At 42.0% G+C, this 15,827-nt stretch overlaps 2 protein-coding genes and 1 long non-coding RNA gene across 3 annotated transcripts; all 3 read left to right on the top strand.

The window, feature by feature from the left end:
* Positions 1 to 2,135: 2,135 nt before the first annotated feature.
* Positions 2,136 to 4,656, top strand: LOC135535818 (uncharacterized). Its single transcript, XR_010454891.1, has 3 exons — positions 2,136 to 2,260; positions 3,169 to 3,262; positions 3,895 to 4,656. It is a non-coding gene; the product is annotated as an uncharacterized LOC135535818 (long non-coding RNA).
* A 4,878-nt stretch (positions 4,657 to 9,534) lies between these two features.
* Positions 9,535 to 10,561, top strand: LOC135535817 (ubiquitin carboxyl-terminal hydrolase 37-like). The gene is made up of 4 exons (XM_064962247.1): positions 9,535 to 9,629; positions 9,739 to 9,875; positions 10,069 to 10,168; positions 10,298 to 10,561. Exons 1-4 carry the CDS (start codon positions 9,567 to 9,569, stop codon positions 10,379 to 10,381), a joined length of 384 nt encoding a protein of 127 aa, XP_064818319.1. The 5' UTR covers positions 9,535 to 9,566; the 3' UTR covers positions 10,382 to 10,561.
* Positions 10,562 to 10,680: 119 nt separating this feature from the next.
* On the top strand, positions 10,681 to 13,041 carry LOC135535809 (ubiquitin carboxyl-terminal hydrolase 37-like). The gene is made up of 4 exons (XM_064962238.1): positions 10,681 to 10,822; positions 11,181 to 11,300; positions 12,132 to 12,267; positions 12,336 to 13,041. The coding sequence occupies exons 1-4, from the start codon at positions 10,681 to 10,683 to the stop codon at positions 12,370 to 12,372; spliced, it is 435 nt and encodes a 144-aa protein (XP_064818310.1). The 3' UTR covers positions 12,373 to 13,041.
* Positions 13,042 to 15,827: the final 2,786 nt, after the last annotated feature.

A 15,827-nucleotide genomic window follows, 5' to 3' on the forward strand; every position in this document is an offset into this window, starting at 1 on the left:
GAGTAGTGGGGCAAGGGTACAGGACGGCAGGCAGGCTCAGGGTCAGGTCAGGCAGAGGTCGATAATCCAGAGTAGTGGGGCAAGGGTACAGGACGGCAGGCAGGCTCAGGGTCAGGTCAGGCAGAGGGAGGTAACCCAGAGTAGGGGCAAAGGCACAGGACGGCAGGCAGACTCAGGGTCAGGGCTGGCAGAGTGGTCAGGCAGACGGGCTCAGTGTCAGGGCAGGAAGGGTCAAAACCAGGAGGGCGAGAAAAATAGAGACTGAGGAGCTGAGACAAAATGCTGATTGACTTGATAAACTGGCAACAGATAAACAGAGAGCACAGGTATAAGTACCCAGGGGATAATGGGAAAGATGAACGACACCTGGAGAGGGGTGGAGACAAGCTCATGGACAGGTGAAACAAATCAGGACGTGACAGTCAAAAGCTGACTGCTTTTGACCTTGTTGTAGGTGGGGATTTGTGGAACAGAAACATGTCATAGCTGGTTGTACAGTAACATGTCATAGCTGGTTATACAGTAACATGTCCTGGCTGGTTATACAGTAACATGTCCTGGCTGGTTAGTGTTGGGACACCTTCTTTCCACCTTTTTTTCCTGATTCCTGAGTAATTTCCTGGTCTTCTGGAGTAAGTTCCACCCGCATACTGTGAAGCAACACAAACATATGCACAGACACACGCACACACACACACGATAACATACCACAATCCTCTCCTACATTCTCTCAGGAACTAATGAGGACCCATAATAAATGCAAATTCAAATACATACACCAGACACACACCCTCTTATATGATCTCTTACTACTCTGTATCACTGATTAACATATTGGATGTATCTTAATAATGTCTCTGGATGATTTAAATAACTAGAATTAGAAATCTGTCAAATATGTCGAGCGTTTGGGGCGTTTGGGGCTATTCTGTTGCTTCTATTAAGCCAGGCAATCTCAACCAAGCACAGCTCAAGTATTTGGGTCATATTCATGAGGCACCAAATGTAAGATAGAAAACTGAAACAGGGAGGGACTAACTGTACCTGTCCAATAAGAATAAAGTGTTTTGTTTTGCCGTTGTAAAACATTTTACGATGGTGTGCCCTAATGAATATGTGTCCCAGGTCTGCTAATAACCACCAACCACTGACTGACTGACAGACTGACAGACTGACTGACTGACAGACAGACAGACAGACATACAGACAGACAGACAGACAGACAGACAGACAGACAGACAGACAGACAGACAGACAGACAGACAGACAGACAGACAGACAGGAAGCTGTTATTAAAGGAAGTCAGTGGTATGGGCTAAATATGATTTGGCACAGCAACACATGCTGAAATCAACTGAAATTACAATACAATAGGTGATCCAGCAAAAACATCCCTAAACTCTATGTGTCGCAAATTGAACCCTTTTTCCTACATAGTGATGGACCCTGGTCAAAGGTAGTGCACTATACAGGGGATATGGTGACAATTGAGATTTATGTCATTATTCACATTCTATGTAGGTCTTATGTACTGCATCTGACCTGAAAACACAGGCCACTTTTCATCCATGGATATAAGGTTGGGTTAGGGTTAAGGTAATGGTCAGTTTTTGGTTTGGTCTATCATCTGGTTGTAGTTGAATGCTGGTCAGAAAAGTCCCTCTTGTTGGGTGTAATACCTACTTTTATAAGTGTTTGTCTCCCCCTACTGGCCATTTCTACAAGCTCAGTTTCTCCTTCTATTACCGTGACCTTGAACCATAAAAAAACAAGACTGTGTTGCAGACAGCCATGTTCCCTCTGAACTAAGCGGCCGCGCACTTCCTCCAGGACTGCTGCACAGAAGAAACGCCATGCAACACAGAGGTGGAAGAGATTGAACTTCACTGAGTTCAACCCCATTAGTTTGCACTATAAAGATCAATGTTTTATCAGGGATCGTATCAATATTATATCAGCCTATTTTCAATGCAACAAAACATAACAAATTTAATTTTCCAAAATTGAGTCTGTGAATTTGTTGTTGGCAGAGCCACAGCACAACGGGGTAGAATTTAATTGGCAGGGGGTTGCGCAAGACTGGTCTTTCAATCACCCAGGAGTGAACGCGCTTTTCACATCAGATCAGAGCGGCTCGTGGGCACATTTGTTGATATTCTTTGCTAGTTGACGAGTTATTAGCCCAGTTCTACATTAATATGGGTATAGGAGCACAAAACGAGGAGCCAACACTTCAAGCTGTCTTTGAAAAGCCAGATAGGTAAAAAGCTGATGTCTTAATTAAAGGGGCGATGTTGTATTTTGAGACAGGTTTGAATATGTAAATACGTTTATAGGCAGAGGTGTAGCCTACATTGTCTAATTCTCTGTATGGTAATAACAAATTTTATTTTGTAGAGTGGTGTCTGGCATAATACAATTACAATACCATTTACAGTCACCTATTTGGCCCATGATGTTACAGACCAAATAAAAAATTATGAATTAATGTCAATATCTTCATAATGTAAAACGTTTTAAAAGTGTCCTGCAATGTATGCCTGCATTGAGCACCACATATAGGCTACTGCAGGCTATATCATAGAAGTCAAAAGCTATTTCATGTCACGTTCTGATCTGTTTCACCTGTTCTCAGCTCCACTGGTGATTGGTGTTGTCATTGGTAACCTACATGCTGTCCCTTGTACAATGAAGGTTGTGAGTCATTCTCACCTTTCATTAGCATTGTGTGTGTGTGTGTGTGTGTGTGTGTGTGTGTGTGTGTGTGTGTGTGTGTGTGTGTGTGTGTGCCATCTCAGCACTGTTCTGCCCTCTGTGTGTCGAGGTCACACTGTTTTAAGTATCCAATCACATTCAATCAGGAAGCTGGTAGACCTTGTTAAAGAACATTGCTCCTTTATTTATTGATCTGTGACTTTGTTATTCTTATTATTAAAGTGATGATCACAGGTTAATAATTGGACCCACTTTCTTTTTACTAAGCATAAGCCTACTTCAAATCACATGACATGTTTCTAATCAAAATAATGAAGAAACATTTTACAGAGTACAGTGTGACTACATACTCTCCTCTAAATCTTAACACAACAATTATTTGTCTTCCTCATTCTCTTAATTTTCTTCTTCCTCCTCTGTCTCTATCTCCTCTCCTCCTTTCAACCCTATTAGATGTGATGGTCCAAGGTCCCTCCCCTGGGATTGTATTATCCAATGTCTTGAAACAGTCTGTACTACAGAGTCTGAGTCTGAACTTACCTCTATGGTGAGTTCATCTCTCACTTTAACCACAAGGTGGAAGCATTACAGGGTTAATAACAGTCAGATATCATGGTTAATACCAGTACCTACAGGGTTAACAACAGTCAGAAATCATGGTTAATATCAGTACCTACAGGGTTAATAACAGTCAGCAATCATGGTTAATACCAGTACCTACAGGGTTAAAACCAGTCAGATATCATGGTAAATACCAGTACCTACAGGGTTAAAAACAGTCAGATATCATGGTTAATACCAGTACCTACAGGGTTAACAACAGTCAGAAATCATGGTTAATATCAGTACCTACAGGGTTAATAACAGTCAGCAATCATGGTTAATACCAGTACCTACAGGGTTAAAACCAGTCAGATATCATGGTAAATACCAGTACCTACAGGGTTAAAAACAGTCAGATATCATGGTTAATACCAGTACCTACAGGGTTAAAAACTATAAGACATCACAGTTAGAACATCACCATCCAAAGGGCTGGACAACGGGCCACTCCCTAAAAACACATGGTTCCCATGAAAGCGGTTGGTTTTGCTACATTCTTAAAACATGATTCATTATGCAGAATTTGTGTGTTGGAGTCACTTTTCATTCTTAATTGATCTACCATTTCTATCATAGGACACCACAATCGATGGGGACGCAGGGCAGTACCATTCTGCTCATCTGATGAAGGTGCACATGAATCAGTATCACTCATTATTTGCAGAAACAGATACTTGTATTTTTTATTTAACTAGGCAAGTCATTTAAGAACAAATTCTTATTTACAATGATGTCCTAGGAACAGTGGGTTAACTGCCTTGTTCAGGGGCAGAACAACAGGTGTTTACCTTGTCAGCTCAGGGATTTGATTCAACAACCTTCCGGTTACTGGCCCAACGCTCTAACCACTAGACGACATGCCGCCCCAACTGGGATGGATCCCAAGGCAAATGTGGCTGACCAGTGAACCTCCAGGTGTTCATCATTAATACTGTGACCAAGACTGATGCAACCCGAAAAAAACATTCAAGACAGAGTTAATGAGTACTTGAGGTCACTGAGAACGTCTTGACATGGCCTGCTCTCCCTTATGTAAGGAATTAAGCATCTTTGCCATGTTTACTATCTACTGTGGGCTATGTTTACTTGTCAGACTGCACAGTAGCTTAAATAAATGTGTACATTCTCAAATAGTAAACAAAACAAAAAAAATAATCAATAACATGTTTCAACCATGGTGTTTTTCTGGTTGATGGCCAATATTAAGTACAGTCAAATGCATTTGTGAATTAAATCACTTTATTGTTTAATTAATTAAGGCTCCTTTCTCTTTTATGTGCTGGAGTTATTTTAAGAATAAAGTAGGCTAGTGAAGGCAACAAATTGTTGCTTACTGAAACTCCCAATGTCATCCAATTGTTACAATAGGATTTGAAGCAAAAGCCTACCCGCGTATGGTCAACTATTTCAGCACCGTTTTGTGCTGCTCTGGGAAAAGCAAGACAACTTAATAAACATATACATTTTTAAAAAGTAATTCAAAAATATATTTATATTGTACCACTGTAGATTTTGCAGGCAGTCAGAGATGAGTCCTATTGTAAAGTGTAGCAAAATGGGCAAACTTCAATGTATTCAACGCTTAAGTAGTCTAAAACCAGATTTGCCCAACCCCTACAAATATATTAATTTATTATTATCCCTGCATTATCATTGTATAAAAGCCCATTAGATATTAATTTAGAATCCTCTAAATGTAATTAGATCTACTATTGAAAATTGTTGATCTGAATTGATCTGCAAGTATTTTCAGTTTCCGGTAAACTCTTTGTTTCCTTTCATGTGTCCAACCAATTATTATCGGATTATTCACCATGGCAACCAGTGAAATGTATTTCTGAGTTAGGTTAACTGGTTTTTAGAATTCACAACAAAATGCCTCCAGCTGTCCATCACCACTGTAAATATAAAGAGTGGTTATAGAGGGTGAGCGTGTATGTGTGTGTTTGTGCGAGAGAGAATCGAAACACACACAGTAACGTGTGTAAATGAGTACCGAGAGCAGATCTGTTATCCAACGATTAGTTTCATGTTAAAAACGGCCAAATGTTTCTCAAAGATGCTCTCTGGTGGTCAAACTAGCTCTAACAAGCGTTAATGGCAACAACGTCTGACACTTAAATAATAAATAATGTGACATAGAATTCTGCGGCAGCCCGCAAGTTGAGCTGCAATGTGATGCAACTTTTTAAGAAAGAACCACTGGAGGAGTTGGTAAGACAGCACTAAACAGACCTGGGACTCTAGCTGGTAGGAGTTGGCAAGACAGCACTAAACAGACCTGGGACTCTAGCTAGTAGGAGTTGGCAAGACAGCACTAAACAGACCTGGGACTCTAGGTAGTAGGAGTTGGCAAGACAGCACTAAACAGACCTGGGACTCTAGCTAGTAGGAGTTGGCAAGACAGCACTAAACAGACCTGGGACTCTAGCTAGTAGGAGTTGGCAAGACAGCACTAAACAGACCTGGGACTCTAGCTAGTAGGAGTTGGCAAGACAGCACTAAACAGACCTGGGACTCTAGGTAGTAGGAGTTGGCAAGACAGCACTAAACAGACCTGGGACTCTAGCTAGTAGGAGTTGGCAAGACAGCACTAAACAGACCTGGGACTCTAGCTAGTAGGAGTTGGCAAGACAGCACTAAACAGACCTGGGACTCTAGCGAGGGTTGGGTTAAATTTAGGTAAGAAGTATTGTTTAGGGGTTGGAGTGAGATTAGAAAACAAAATTCATGCCAGCAACCTTGTGTTATGCCTTCCATTCAACACCAATTTATCACCAAGCAAGTGTATTTAACACGCACTGGGCACTGTAAACTCTGCCCACTGACCATTGAGCTTTAATTGAACCAATCACATTCATTATGTGTGTCACGACTTCCGCCGAAGTTGGCTCCCCTGCCTGTTCGGGCGGTGCTCGGCGGTCGTCGTCACCGTCCTACCAGCCGCTACCGATCCCTTTTTCGTTTGTCTTATTAGTTTCACCTGTGTGTATTTTAGTTTAATTAGCTTCCCTATATATAGTAGGTTGTCCCGCCCTTGTTTTATGTGGGATTGTTTTTGTTACTCTGTTGGAGTGTGGCTCGCATGTGTGTATTCTCCGGACTGTTTTGTCCTGTGTTTGGGTGCCCTGTGTGTTGGCGTGACCGTTTGTTTGCCAGAGAATAAATTCACGATATACTGAACCCTGCTCTCTGCGCCTGATTCCAACCCAACACTCCTAGTATCCCGTGACAATGTGCCTGAGACAGAGCTGCCCTAAGGGCAAGATTGAATACGGAAAACTGTCCCAAACCAATCTGGATTGTTTGAGGTTTAGGCTAAATCTCTATCACCTGTTCGCATTTTTTTAACCAACCCTTTGTCCATCTGCTGGTGAATAAGAGAAAAATCATTTAAATTTAAATAAACCGATAACCAAACCACAACATGGAAGCTATCAAAAAACTTGTAAGATGAAGATCAAGGCACTTAAAATGCCTTTATTGTGGTCGTACGTTTAATGAAACAACATACAAAAAAATGAATGTAAAAAAAGAAACAAGAATACAATGGAGCATATTATCTACAATATTGTATGTATACTGCATAACTTTGCTCTTCAATAAAACACATTTGTTCATTGAACAATATATTTTAAAATGTTATAGATTGGGTTGCCAAATGGTGGTGTCATACATGACCGATGACATCACAATGGTCTTAAAGCCAATTTGAACAATGGGTTAATGATGAAATGTATCAGTCTTCATTGGTTATCGACATGGCTTGTTTCTGCTGGTGCAAAAAGGTATGAAATCAGGTCATTTAATCAATTAACAACTAATATAATTCTGGAGTACTATTTTTCTCTTAAACCTAGTGGGAAGAGTAAAAGTACAATGACATTCTGATTGACGAATACGTAAAAAGTGTACGTGAAATGTACATGAAGTTCGGCTATTGCAAATGTCACTCAATGTAACCTGTCTATACTGTGTTATTTGAGGTTTAGGATAGATACCTATGATTCTCCATTTAGGCCATCCTCTTCCTACTCTTATGACCCCCCTCTTCCATTGGCTGGGGATCTGGGGGGAAGTATTTAGCACTATCACATTTTCTTGTCAACAGAAAAAACGTCAGAAAGCAAATTCAGTTGATGTGGAGCAGAAGACAAGAAAGAAGAAGGAGAGGGGCACTTCATCCCCCTCCAATTCCATCTGACCGTTCTGAACGGAATGGCTCCGCTACCTCTGACCCCTCACCCTCTGACCAACTCTCCTCCCTCCATCCACCTCCCTCTCCTGTTAAATGTTCCTCTCAGCCTTGCTCTCCTGCTAAACAACCCTCTGTACCCCGGTCACCTGCCAAAAACCCTTCCCCAGTGAAATCCTGTCCAGTGGTGTCCCACCCTTGTTCTCCCTCTCCTACCAACCCTCTGGACCGTCATGGAGACACCAGCCAGGAGGGCACAACAGTCAGGTAATCCAAACATAAAGTACAGTCCCATCCGAGAGTCTCTTTGGAGAGTTGGGTTTAGTGCTACCAGACCAAGGCCAGTGTTAATCAACAGTATGAGTGCTAATCTAGGATCAGGTCCTCTCTGTCCATAATAATCTGATTCATTGATCTATGATCTAAAATGCAAAACTGGTCCGAGATCAGACTCCTATTCGGAGACACTTGATAAACACAGTCCCAGAAAGTTATTTTCCTGAAACTGTAGTTTTAGCCTCTTCTGTCTACATCTAGTGGATAAAGAGAGTACTAACCTATTGGCCTGGTCTACTTGGTACACTGCATTTATATGGACAGCAGTACATGCATAACTACTCAGCTGTGTTTATAGTACAGTACAGTATTTAATAGAGAGACTGTGTAGAGTGATAATATCTGTGTTGGAGTCATTAGACCTGTTTCTCTCCTTCCTTCAGACCTCTGTCTCTTCAAGAACACTCTAGTCCAATGCCCCAGAGACCAGTCTCGGACACCAGAAGCATGACTCTTCCCAGGACCAGCTCAGCCACCAGAAGCACGACTCTTCCCAGGGCCAGCTCAGCCACCAGAAGCATGACTCTTCCCAGGGCCAGCTCAGCCACCAGAGGGCCAGAAGAGACCCAGGGGGCCAGAGGAGAACGGGTGGCACTGGTCAACATGGAACTTCTTGGGTAAACCACAACACACTGCAAATGCATTGAATATAAGTTCTCTATTGTTTAGAGATTAGTGTCTGATATACTATGGGGATAGGGCTTACTATCGAGCATGTCCGTTTTAATAGATATTTATAAACCCATGAATTATGTCAATCTTGGTCTAAAAGACATCCACTTCTTTGTGTTAAATATAATGTATCCCGTATCCCCTGCCATTATCATCACTTTATAGAGATATGAAGGTTATGATTCATCTCTATGTGTGTACTGATGACTGCTTCTTCTTCACAGGTTGCCTAACATTGGCAACACTTGCTTCCTTAACGCCACCCTGCAATGCCTCCTGGTCCTGCCATCATTCTCAAAGGAAATCCTGCACCAGGAACAACTCTGGAGCTCCTCCCCCTTCTCCAACCTGCTCAGGTAAGGGAAGGCTCAAAAGCAGACACTCACCCCACACACCCATTAATTGTGGTCATAAATTAAAGAAGGGACACACTCTTTTCACACCACTTCGATAGAAAGTGATTGTCGTAGCAGGTTAGGAGAGCACTTTCACTAATCCTCCCTTATCCTAACCTTAACCACTTCATACTTTGCTGTGTACTGTATTTTCGGTCTATTTTCCAGTTTATTTTGTTTTTCGGAATCTTAGTAACCCAGAAGAACAACAATGACACACTGACTTTCATGTAGGCAATTTGTAGGCCAATTTGGAAAGTGTAGAATGACTACATGACCCATAATGCTCATTGACTGAATATTCCACATTACCTTATTAAATTTGGTAGTTTTTTAAAATGCTCTGGAATTGAGAGCAGTATCCAAACCAAATATCTTAGGAGAATAAACAATACTTTTTTGTTGTTTGGCTTCATTGTCCGTCCTCAAAGGTGAAATTGCATCAAATCGAATGAAACATTTCTAATGATGGGGTGCCACTAGATAAAACATATTTGTATTTACTCATCTCATTCAGGCGTAAGCCAGTAGGTTGACACCATCCAGACAGCTGCTAACTTACTCTCTGTCTCCCCTACAGGTCTCTGTCTGATGTGCACCGTTCGGGTCGACCTGACAGTGTGGCAAAACAGGCCTCAAAAGCAGACCTCATGTGGAAGGTCAAGTACTCCTTGTCGGGATACGATTTGAAGTATCTGGGGGACACGCAACAGGTAACTGAGGCACTACTCTCTTGTGTACGAGTGCTCTTCTTGCAAGGGTTCATTTTCTCTTTTTAATTTGCTTTTATCTTGGTGTGTTTCTTTCTCTTCCTCATCATAGGACGCACACGAGTTACTTGTCGATATGCTGTGCCAGCTGAAGGAGGAGGGCATGATTCTGAAGACACTCGGGATGAACTATACCTGCCCTGTTTCCCAGCTGGAGTTCCAACTTGTGTCGGTGCGCACATGTACCAGGTAAGAGGTTGCTTGTAATGTATCTACTGAGAACATGATCTTTATATATATATATATATATATATATATATATATATATATATATATATATACAGTATATATTAATATTACAAAACACATGGCATAACAGAAACATTGTAGAGACCTGAAACAGACTTGGTGCATTTTTCTTCTCTTTGTCCTGCTTCTGAAGCTGTGGGCGCGAGTCGTCTACCAGAGAGGACTACAACCACCTCTCATTGGACTTCAGCCCTGAGCGCACCTTGCTGAGCAGCCTGGCACTCACTTTCAAAGTCAGCACTTAGGGCTCAGCCCTGCATGTAGAGACTAACACCCAGGGCAAGCTGCCCACTGCCTCAGAATACGCTATCTTATTATTGTAGTGGTATCATTCAATATGTAATGCTTTTGTTTCTAACCAGAGTGAAAAGGTTGAATTCACATGTGAGGGCTGTAAAGGCCTCCACGCCTCAAAGGTGGAGCAGTTCCACACACTGCCTCTGTGAGTTGTCCCTTTATAACCTCTCATAGTACTAGCAGTGTTTAATGTCCTGGGCCTTTAGGAGTAGTTACCTTCCTGAGCAGGTTGTAGGACTTAGAGGTGAGCACCGCCAAACACATTTCACTCATCTGTTATGTTGTTGACTGGTTTCATTGTCTGTCTGTTCATCTCTCTTCCTCTCTGTTTCTGGGCAGAGTGCTGGTTCTGCATCTGAAGAGGTTTGGAGGACCTGGGGGGTTGGAGAAGCTGGAGGCTCCTCTTTTGTTTCCTTCGGAGCTGAGGCTCTCCACCCTCTGTGGGGACATGGTGCCACACCTGCACAGTGCCAGCCCACAGGCCCTCACCAGCCAGGCCCCCAGCATCCAGGGGTCCATCCCCCAGACCCTCGCCAGCCAAGTCTCCAGACCATCTGGAGAGGCCAAAGACAGCGCCCTCTGCTGTTCAGGTAGGTCATGGCACCATAACACTATTCTTGCTCCAACACCACACAAACCACCACCCACAGAGAATCCCAAAATGGTTCTGATATTTTAGACCAGAGTAATTCAGACAAGTGACCACGTTTTCACAGCTCTTGATATGTATATTTGATCCCTCAGATTCAAATAAGCAGGAACCAGGGAAAGTGTTGCTGACAGCCTCAGTGGTGAGAAGAGAGAGAGAGATAGAGAGAGAGAGTGAACGCAGTGAAAAATAAGTTATGACAGAACACTGAGATAGTTATGAGGAGTACACGATGTAGTAGACCTCCTGTAGTAGACTAGTACTGTAGTAGACTGTAGACAGTGTGGTGGACTGTAGAGGAAATGAGAATCCTATGATCACATGTGTTTTCTTACAAAAGCAGAAGCCAGTGCAGTCAGTGAATGGTTACTACCAGCTGACTGGCGTCGTCTCTCATTTGGGAGGCTCCGCAAACTCCGGTAAGTAAATACCATCAAACACACACATGCAGATGCACAATATATATGACATCAGCTGAATTCCAAATCACTCCCTTCTCCTTGGATCTCAATTTGCATGTTCACGTGTGTCTCTGCCGTATACACAAGCATCCCAAAGCTGAGGGAGTGAAAAGTATTGAGGGTGAAGGCCAGGGATCATCAACTAGAATCAGCCTTCCATTTTTTTTCTTAGCCAGATGGGAAGGGGTGTGGAACAAAATTACTAAAATTTGTAGACTGCAAATATACCGTAGGAAGGCCAAACATATATAATATTTGACTAATTTCAAACCTTGCTTACATTTGTGTACAACCACATATATCTCTTTATTGTGCGTGGGAATACTTTGAAACAGATTTCCAAAATGAAAATCACTTGGAGCTGATTTGCTGGTGTTTTTACAGTCTTTTAACAATTACATTTTATTTGGTCAGAAAACATAGGGGCCAAATAAAATCATCCTTGGGACCAAATTTGTCCCGCGGGCCGCCATTTGTGGAACCCTGTTTTAGGGGATAATTAGACCCACCAACAGCCATTTCGGCCAAGCGAGCAAGGCTGCAGGCTTCAGAGTGAAGTGTCATCCCAACAAGCACTGCAATATGTTTAGAGTTTGCTCAATTTAATTCAAAAGAATGGAGAGGCATGCCTAATTATATGTTATGTGTATTTGTTTATCTCTGATTTCAAAACTTGACACATGTAACAGATAAAATACCTCCCAAATGAACTGTTTAACTGTTACAAAACACTCTATTACCCACAATAGCCTGACCCTTGACCTCTAGTCTGTCTTCCTTGTTCCACAGGGCACTACATTAGTGACATATTGCATGCCAGTGGAAACTGGTTCTGCTGTAACGACAGCCAGGTGTCAATGTCCAATGAAGCCACTGTGCTGAGGACCAGAGCCCGGAGTGCCTACATGCTCTTCTATATGTTCAGGTACTGCTCACTCTCACCATCTATATTCTTGTGTTGCTATTTATGTGTACGGTTCTTTCACCCTACAGGGCAAGAGAGCGGGAGGCCCCAGCACACAGGGCCTAACAGGGCCACCAGCATCAGCCCCAGCCTAAACAGGGGCAGCACCTGGACCAGCACTCAGACCTGACTCAACAGGGGTAGTACCAGGCCCAGCCTCAAACCCCCAGCCCAGCCTCAACAGGGGTAGTACCAGGCCCAGTCTCAAAACCCCCAGCCCAGCCTCAACCCTCACACACCTGCCTCGAAAGGGGTAGCATTTGGCCCAACATCAACAACCCCGAGCCCAGCCATAACAGGGGCAGCACTGGGCCCAACATCATCACACCCAGCCCAGCCTCAACATGGGAAGAACCAGGCCCAGTCTCAACATGGGCAGAACATGACCCAGCCCCAACACCCTCAGACCTGCCTCAACAGGTGCAGCATTCAGCCCAACTTCAATCATGCTGCTCTTCAACACTAGCATGAACATTCTTTCAGTAGCTTATGTCATCAATTCCTGCCCTTGTCTTGACTACTTCACCTAATGTATAAAGTATACACACTAAATGTAGTACACATGTAGATGTGGTGGACAGAGAGTGTGATTATTTAGAGGATATAACATCCCTTCTATTTGGTTTGGTTTGAAATCCTCCTGTTGTGAAATACACTGTGGTGTCTAACCTCTTATTCAGCATGGTCACACCGGAAGACCTGCAATATTAATAAAGACAAGCAAATGTAAGAAAATCCCATTTAAGATGATTCTGTTGACCGTTGTAACTCTTTAACTCAGGAAGATTTATGGTCTGGGATTCAGGCCGGTCCTAACAGGAAACGTGACAAAGGGAAGCAGCTGTAATGGAGCCTTCTAACACCAATCAGGTCTGGAGGAGGAATGTCACATAAAGATTCAGAGGTGCTATGAGTATCTTTTGAAGTTACTCTCCAGTTGTATTTGAATAAATACAGACATGAAAATGCTGGGCTACGGATGTGACCTTGGTTCTGTGAGTAGAGTAACGGGTCACAAACGACCTATGGGAACTCCTTCCCTTTCACGTGATGTGATTGAGATGCTTAATATCAACGATGTTTACAATGACGCCACACCCTTACTGTACCATTGTGACCTGTCACTGTTAAAGGCTGTGTGACGTGACACTCTGTCTTTTCTTATCTCACGTACGCTCCCTTACGTATTTATTTGGACAGTGAAGCTACAACTTTTCATTTGGCTCTATACGCCACCGTTTTGGATTGGAGATCAAATGTTTCATATGGGGTGACTGTACAGAATGTCACCTTTAATTTATTGAATGGTAAATAATGTTGAGTGAGAAAGTTACAGAGGATCATACCCCCAAGACATGCTAACCTCTCACCATTACCAATAATAGGGAAGGTTGGCATTTTATATCATACCCCCAAGACATGCTAACCTCTCACCATTACCAATAATAGGGGAGTTTAGCATTTTATATCATACCTGCAAGACATGCTAACCTCTCACCATTACCAATAATAGGGGTTAGCATTTTATATCATACCCCCAAGACATGCTAACCTCTCACCATTACCAATAATAGGGGTTAGCATTTTATATCATACCCCCAAGACATGCTAACCTTTAATTATCTTTAATCATAGTATTCTATTCTTATTTACAATAAAAATGACTCCAAAGTTACACAATACATTATTTACCATTAATTACTATTACATTTCCATTTTAGTCATTTAGCAGACATACAATTAGAGCATTCATCTTAACATACAGTGCCTCCAGAAATAATTCACACCCCTCGACTTTTCCACATTTTGTTGTATTACAGACTGAATTTAAAATGCAGTAAATATAATATATATAAAAATATAATATATTTTTCTCTCACTCAACTACACAAAATACCCCATATTTTTAGAAATGTTTGTATTGAAAATGAAATATAATATAGATTTTACATAAGTATTCACACCCCTAAGTCAATACTTTGTAGGAGCACATTTGGCAGCGATTACAGCTGTGAGTATTTCCTGGTAAATCTCTGGGAGCTTTCCACACCTGGATTGTGCAACGTGACCATTATTCTTTGGTCGGATTTGCAGTTCCACCACAAATGGTTAAGGTTAGGATTGGGGGAGAAAGACCTGATTCTAGATCTGTACCTAGGGGAAACTTCCCCCCGGAGTGTGTTGTCTGTGAAGAGTTACTCAGAATGAAAAGGCAGAAGTTCTGAAAATATTTTCAGTTTGACAGATTTAAGAGAATAAAAAAAAGAATTTCAAATATTAACTGTTTATAATGATTAAATGAATCAGGTAATTATTACCTCAGCAACATGGGGCACCATGGGAAAGTTTGGTTTTATTGAGTTGCTTTTTCCCAGATTAACTCAAAGAATATCTGAATATTGATTTTACAACCGTTGCTAATTAATTAATTTCCTCGACAATCTCATCCTGAACGTCGCATAATCCGGGAATCTGCACAAACCTCAGTCCCCCAAAATAATCCGTGCCACACCAATGTAGTTGAATATTTATTTACTAACGAGCTAAAATGATAATATAAGATACACAAACACACAGTCTATTGGTTAGAATGTAGTTTAATAAAACATGTCCCTCGCTGGCCAACACAATATGGCACATGTTATACAAAATGGGGATTTAAAAAGAGTGAGAAAGTGAGAGAGCACAAGTGAAAAGCACACCTGGGTACATTTGTAAACTATGCTTAGTTTAGCCCTAACCTTGCCCTGAACTGCCGCTCTCATGGGTCAGAATATAATGATGTAATTACGTGTCAAAGGTCTCCGATTTGGCATCTCCTTGTGGACCGAGTTCCTCCTTCTCTGATGGCAGCACTTCTTTGGTTACCGGGTGTAACTCTCTGATTGTCCACACGATGTCAGGCTCCTTTCTCATAGTGGCCTGTTTCCTCGCCTTGTTCTGAACGGGGGTCTTCTGAGTATGGTCAGCCGTGTAGCGTAGGAATGAAAGCAGTGTTGACACACGATTCCTTGGAGTGTGGTAACCGGGTGGTCTTGCTTGAATTCAAGACACAGCTACTCATCCGTAGCATAGATTTGTTAAAAGGTTCCTTTGTCTTCTTCAACCTCGTGTTGCGTTGTGGGGTTACAACAAATAGGACATTGGCTGCAGCACATGGTCACGTAGTCTGTTATGTTAATGCTTAACTCACATGTTTTATACCCTCAGGTCAGAAAGAGGTGTTTCCGTCTTTTTGGCAAGTTCTCTGGGCGTAACTAGTTACGAGGCAAAGTCTGGATTTTACACATATCCTATTTAGACAACTAATGTCACATTTAATCTTTTCAGAAACATTCTATTTGATCTGGACATTTTCCACACAACGTACAGTGTGCAAACTTCAGGTACATATTGTGGAAACTCTTCAAGTTGCAATGTTTTCGTTATAACCTCATCATTTCACTTTTAATAACATAACAAAAACGACATTGATTTTCATATTCCATCTATCGTCATTACCACCATTTTGTCTGACAACA

This window comes from Oncorhynchus masou, unplaced genomic scaffold (genome assembly GCF_036934945.1).
Source record: "Oncorhynchus masou masou isolate Uvic2021 unplaced genomic scaffold, UVic_Omas_1.1 unplaced_scaffold_518, whole genome shotgun sequence".
Lineage (NCBI taxonomy): Eukaryota > Metazoa > Chordata > Actinopteri > Salmoniformes > Salmonidae > Oncorhynchus > Oncorhynchus masou.

Coding starts and splice junctions, on each gene's coding strand:
- LOC135535809 (XM_064962238.1), top strand. CDS start 10,681: ATGGTGCCACACCTGCACAGTGCCAGCCCACAGGCCCTCACCAGCCAG. Junction 11,301..12,131: donor GGGAGGCTCCGCAAACTCCG/GTAAGTAAATAC, acceptor CTTGTTCCACAG/GGCACTACATTAGTGACATA. Junction 12,268..12,335: donor ATGCTCTTCTATATGTTCAG/GTACTGCTCACT, acceptor TTCACCCTACAG/GGCAAGAGAGCGGGAGGCCC.
- LOC135535817 (XM_064962247.1), top strand. CDS start 9,567: ATGTGGAAGGTCAAGTACTCCTTGTCGGGATACGATTTGAAGTATCTG. Junction 9,630..9,738: donor ATCTGGGGGACACGCAACAG/GTAACTGAGGCA, acceptor TCCTCATCATAG/GACGCACACGAGTTACTTGT. Junction 9,876..10,068: donor TCGGTGCGCACATGTACCAG/GTAAGAGGTTGC, acceptor CTGCTTCTGAAG/CTGTGGGCGCGAGTCGTCTA.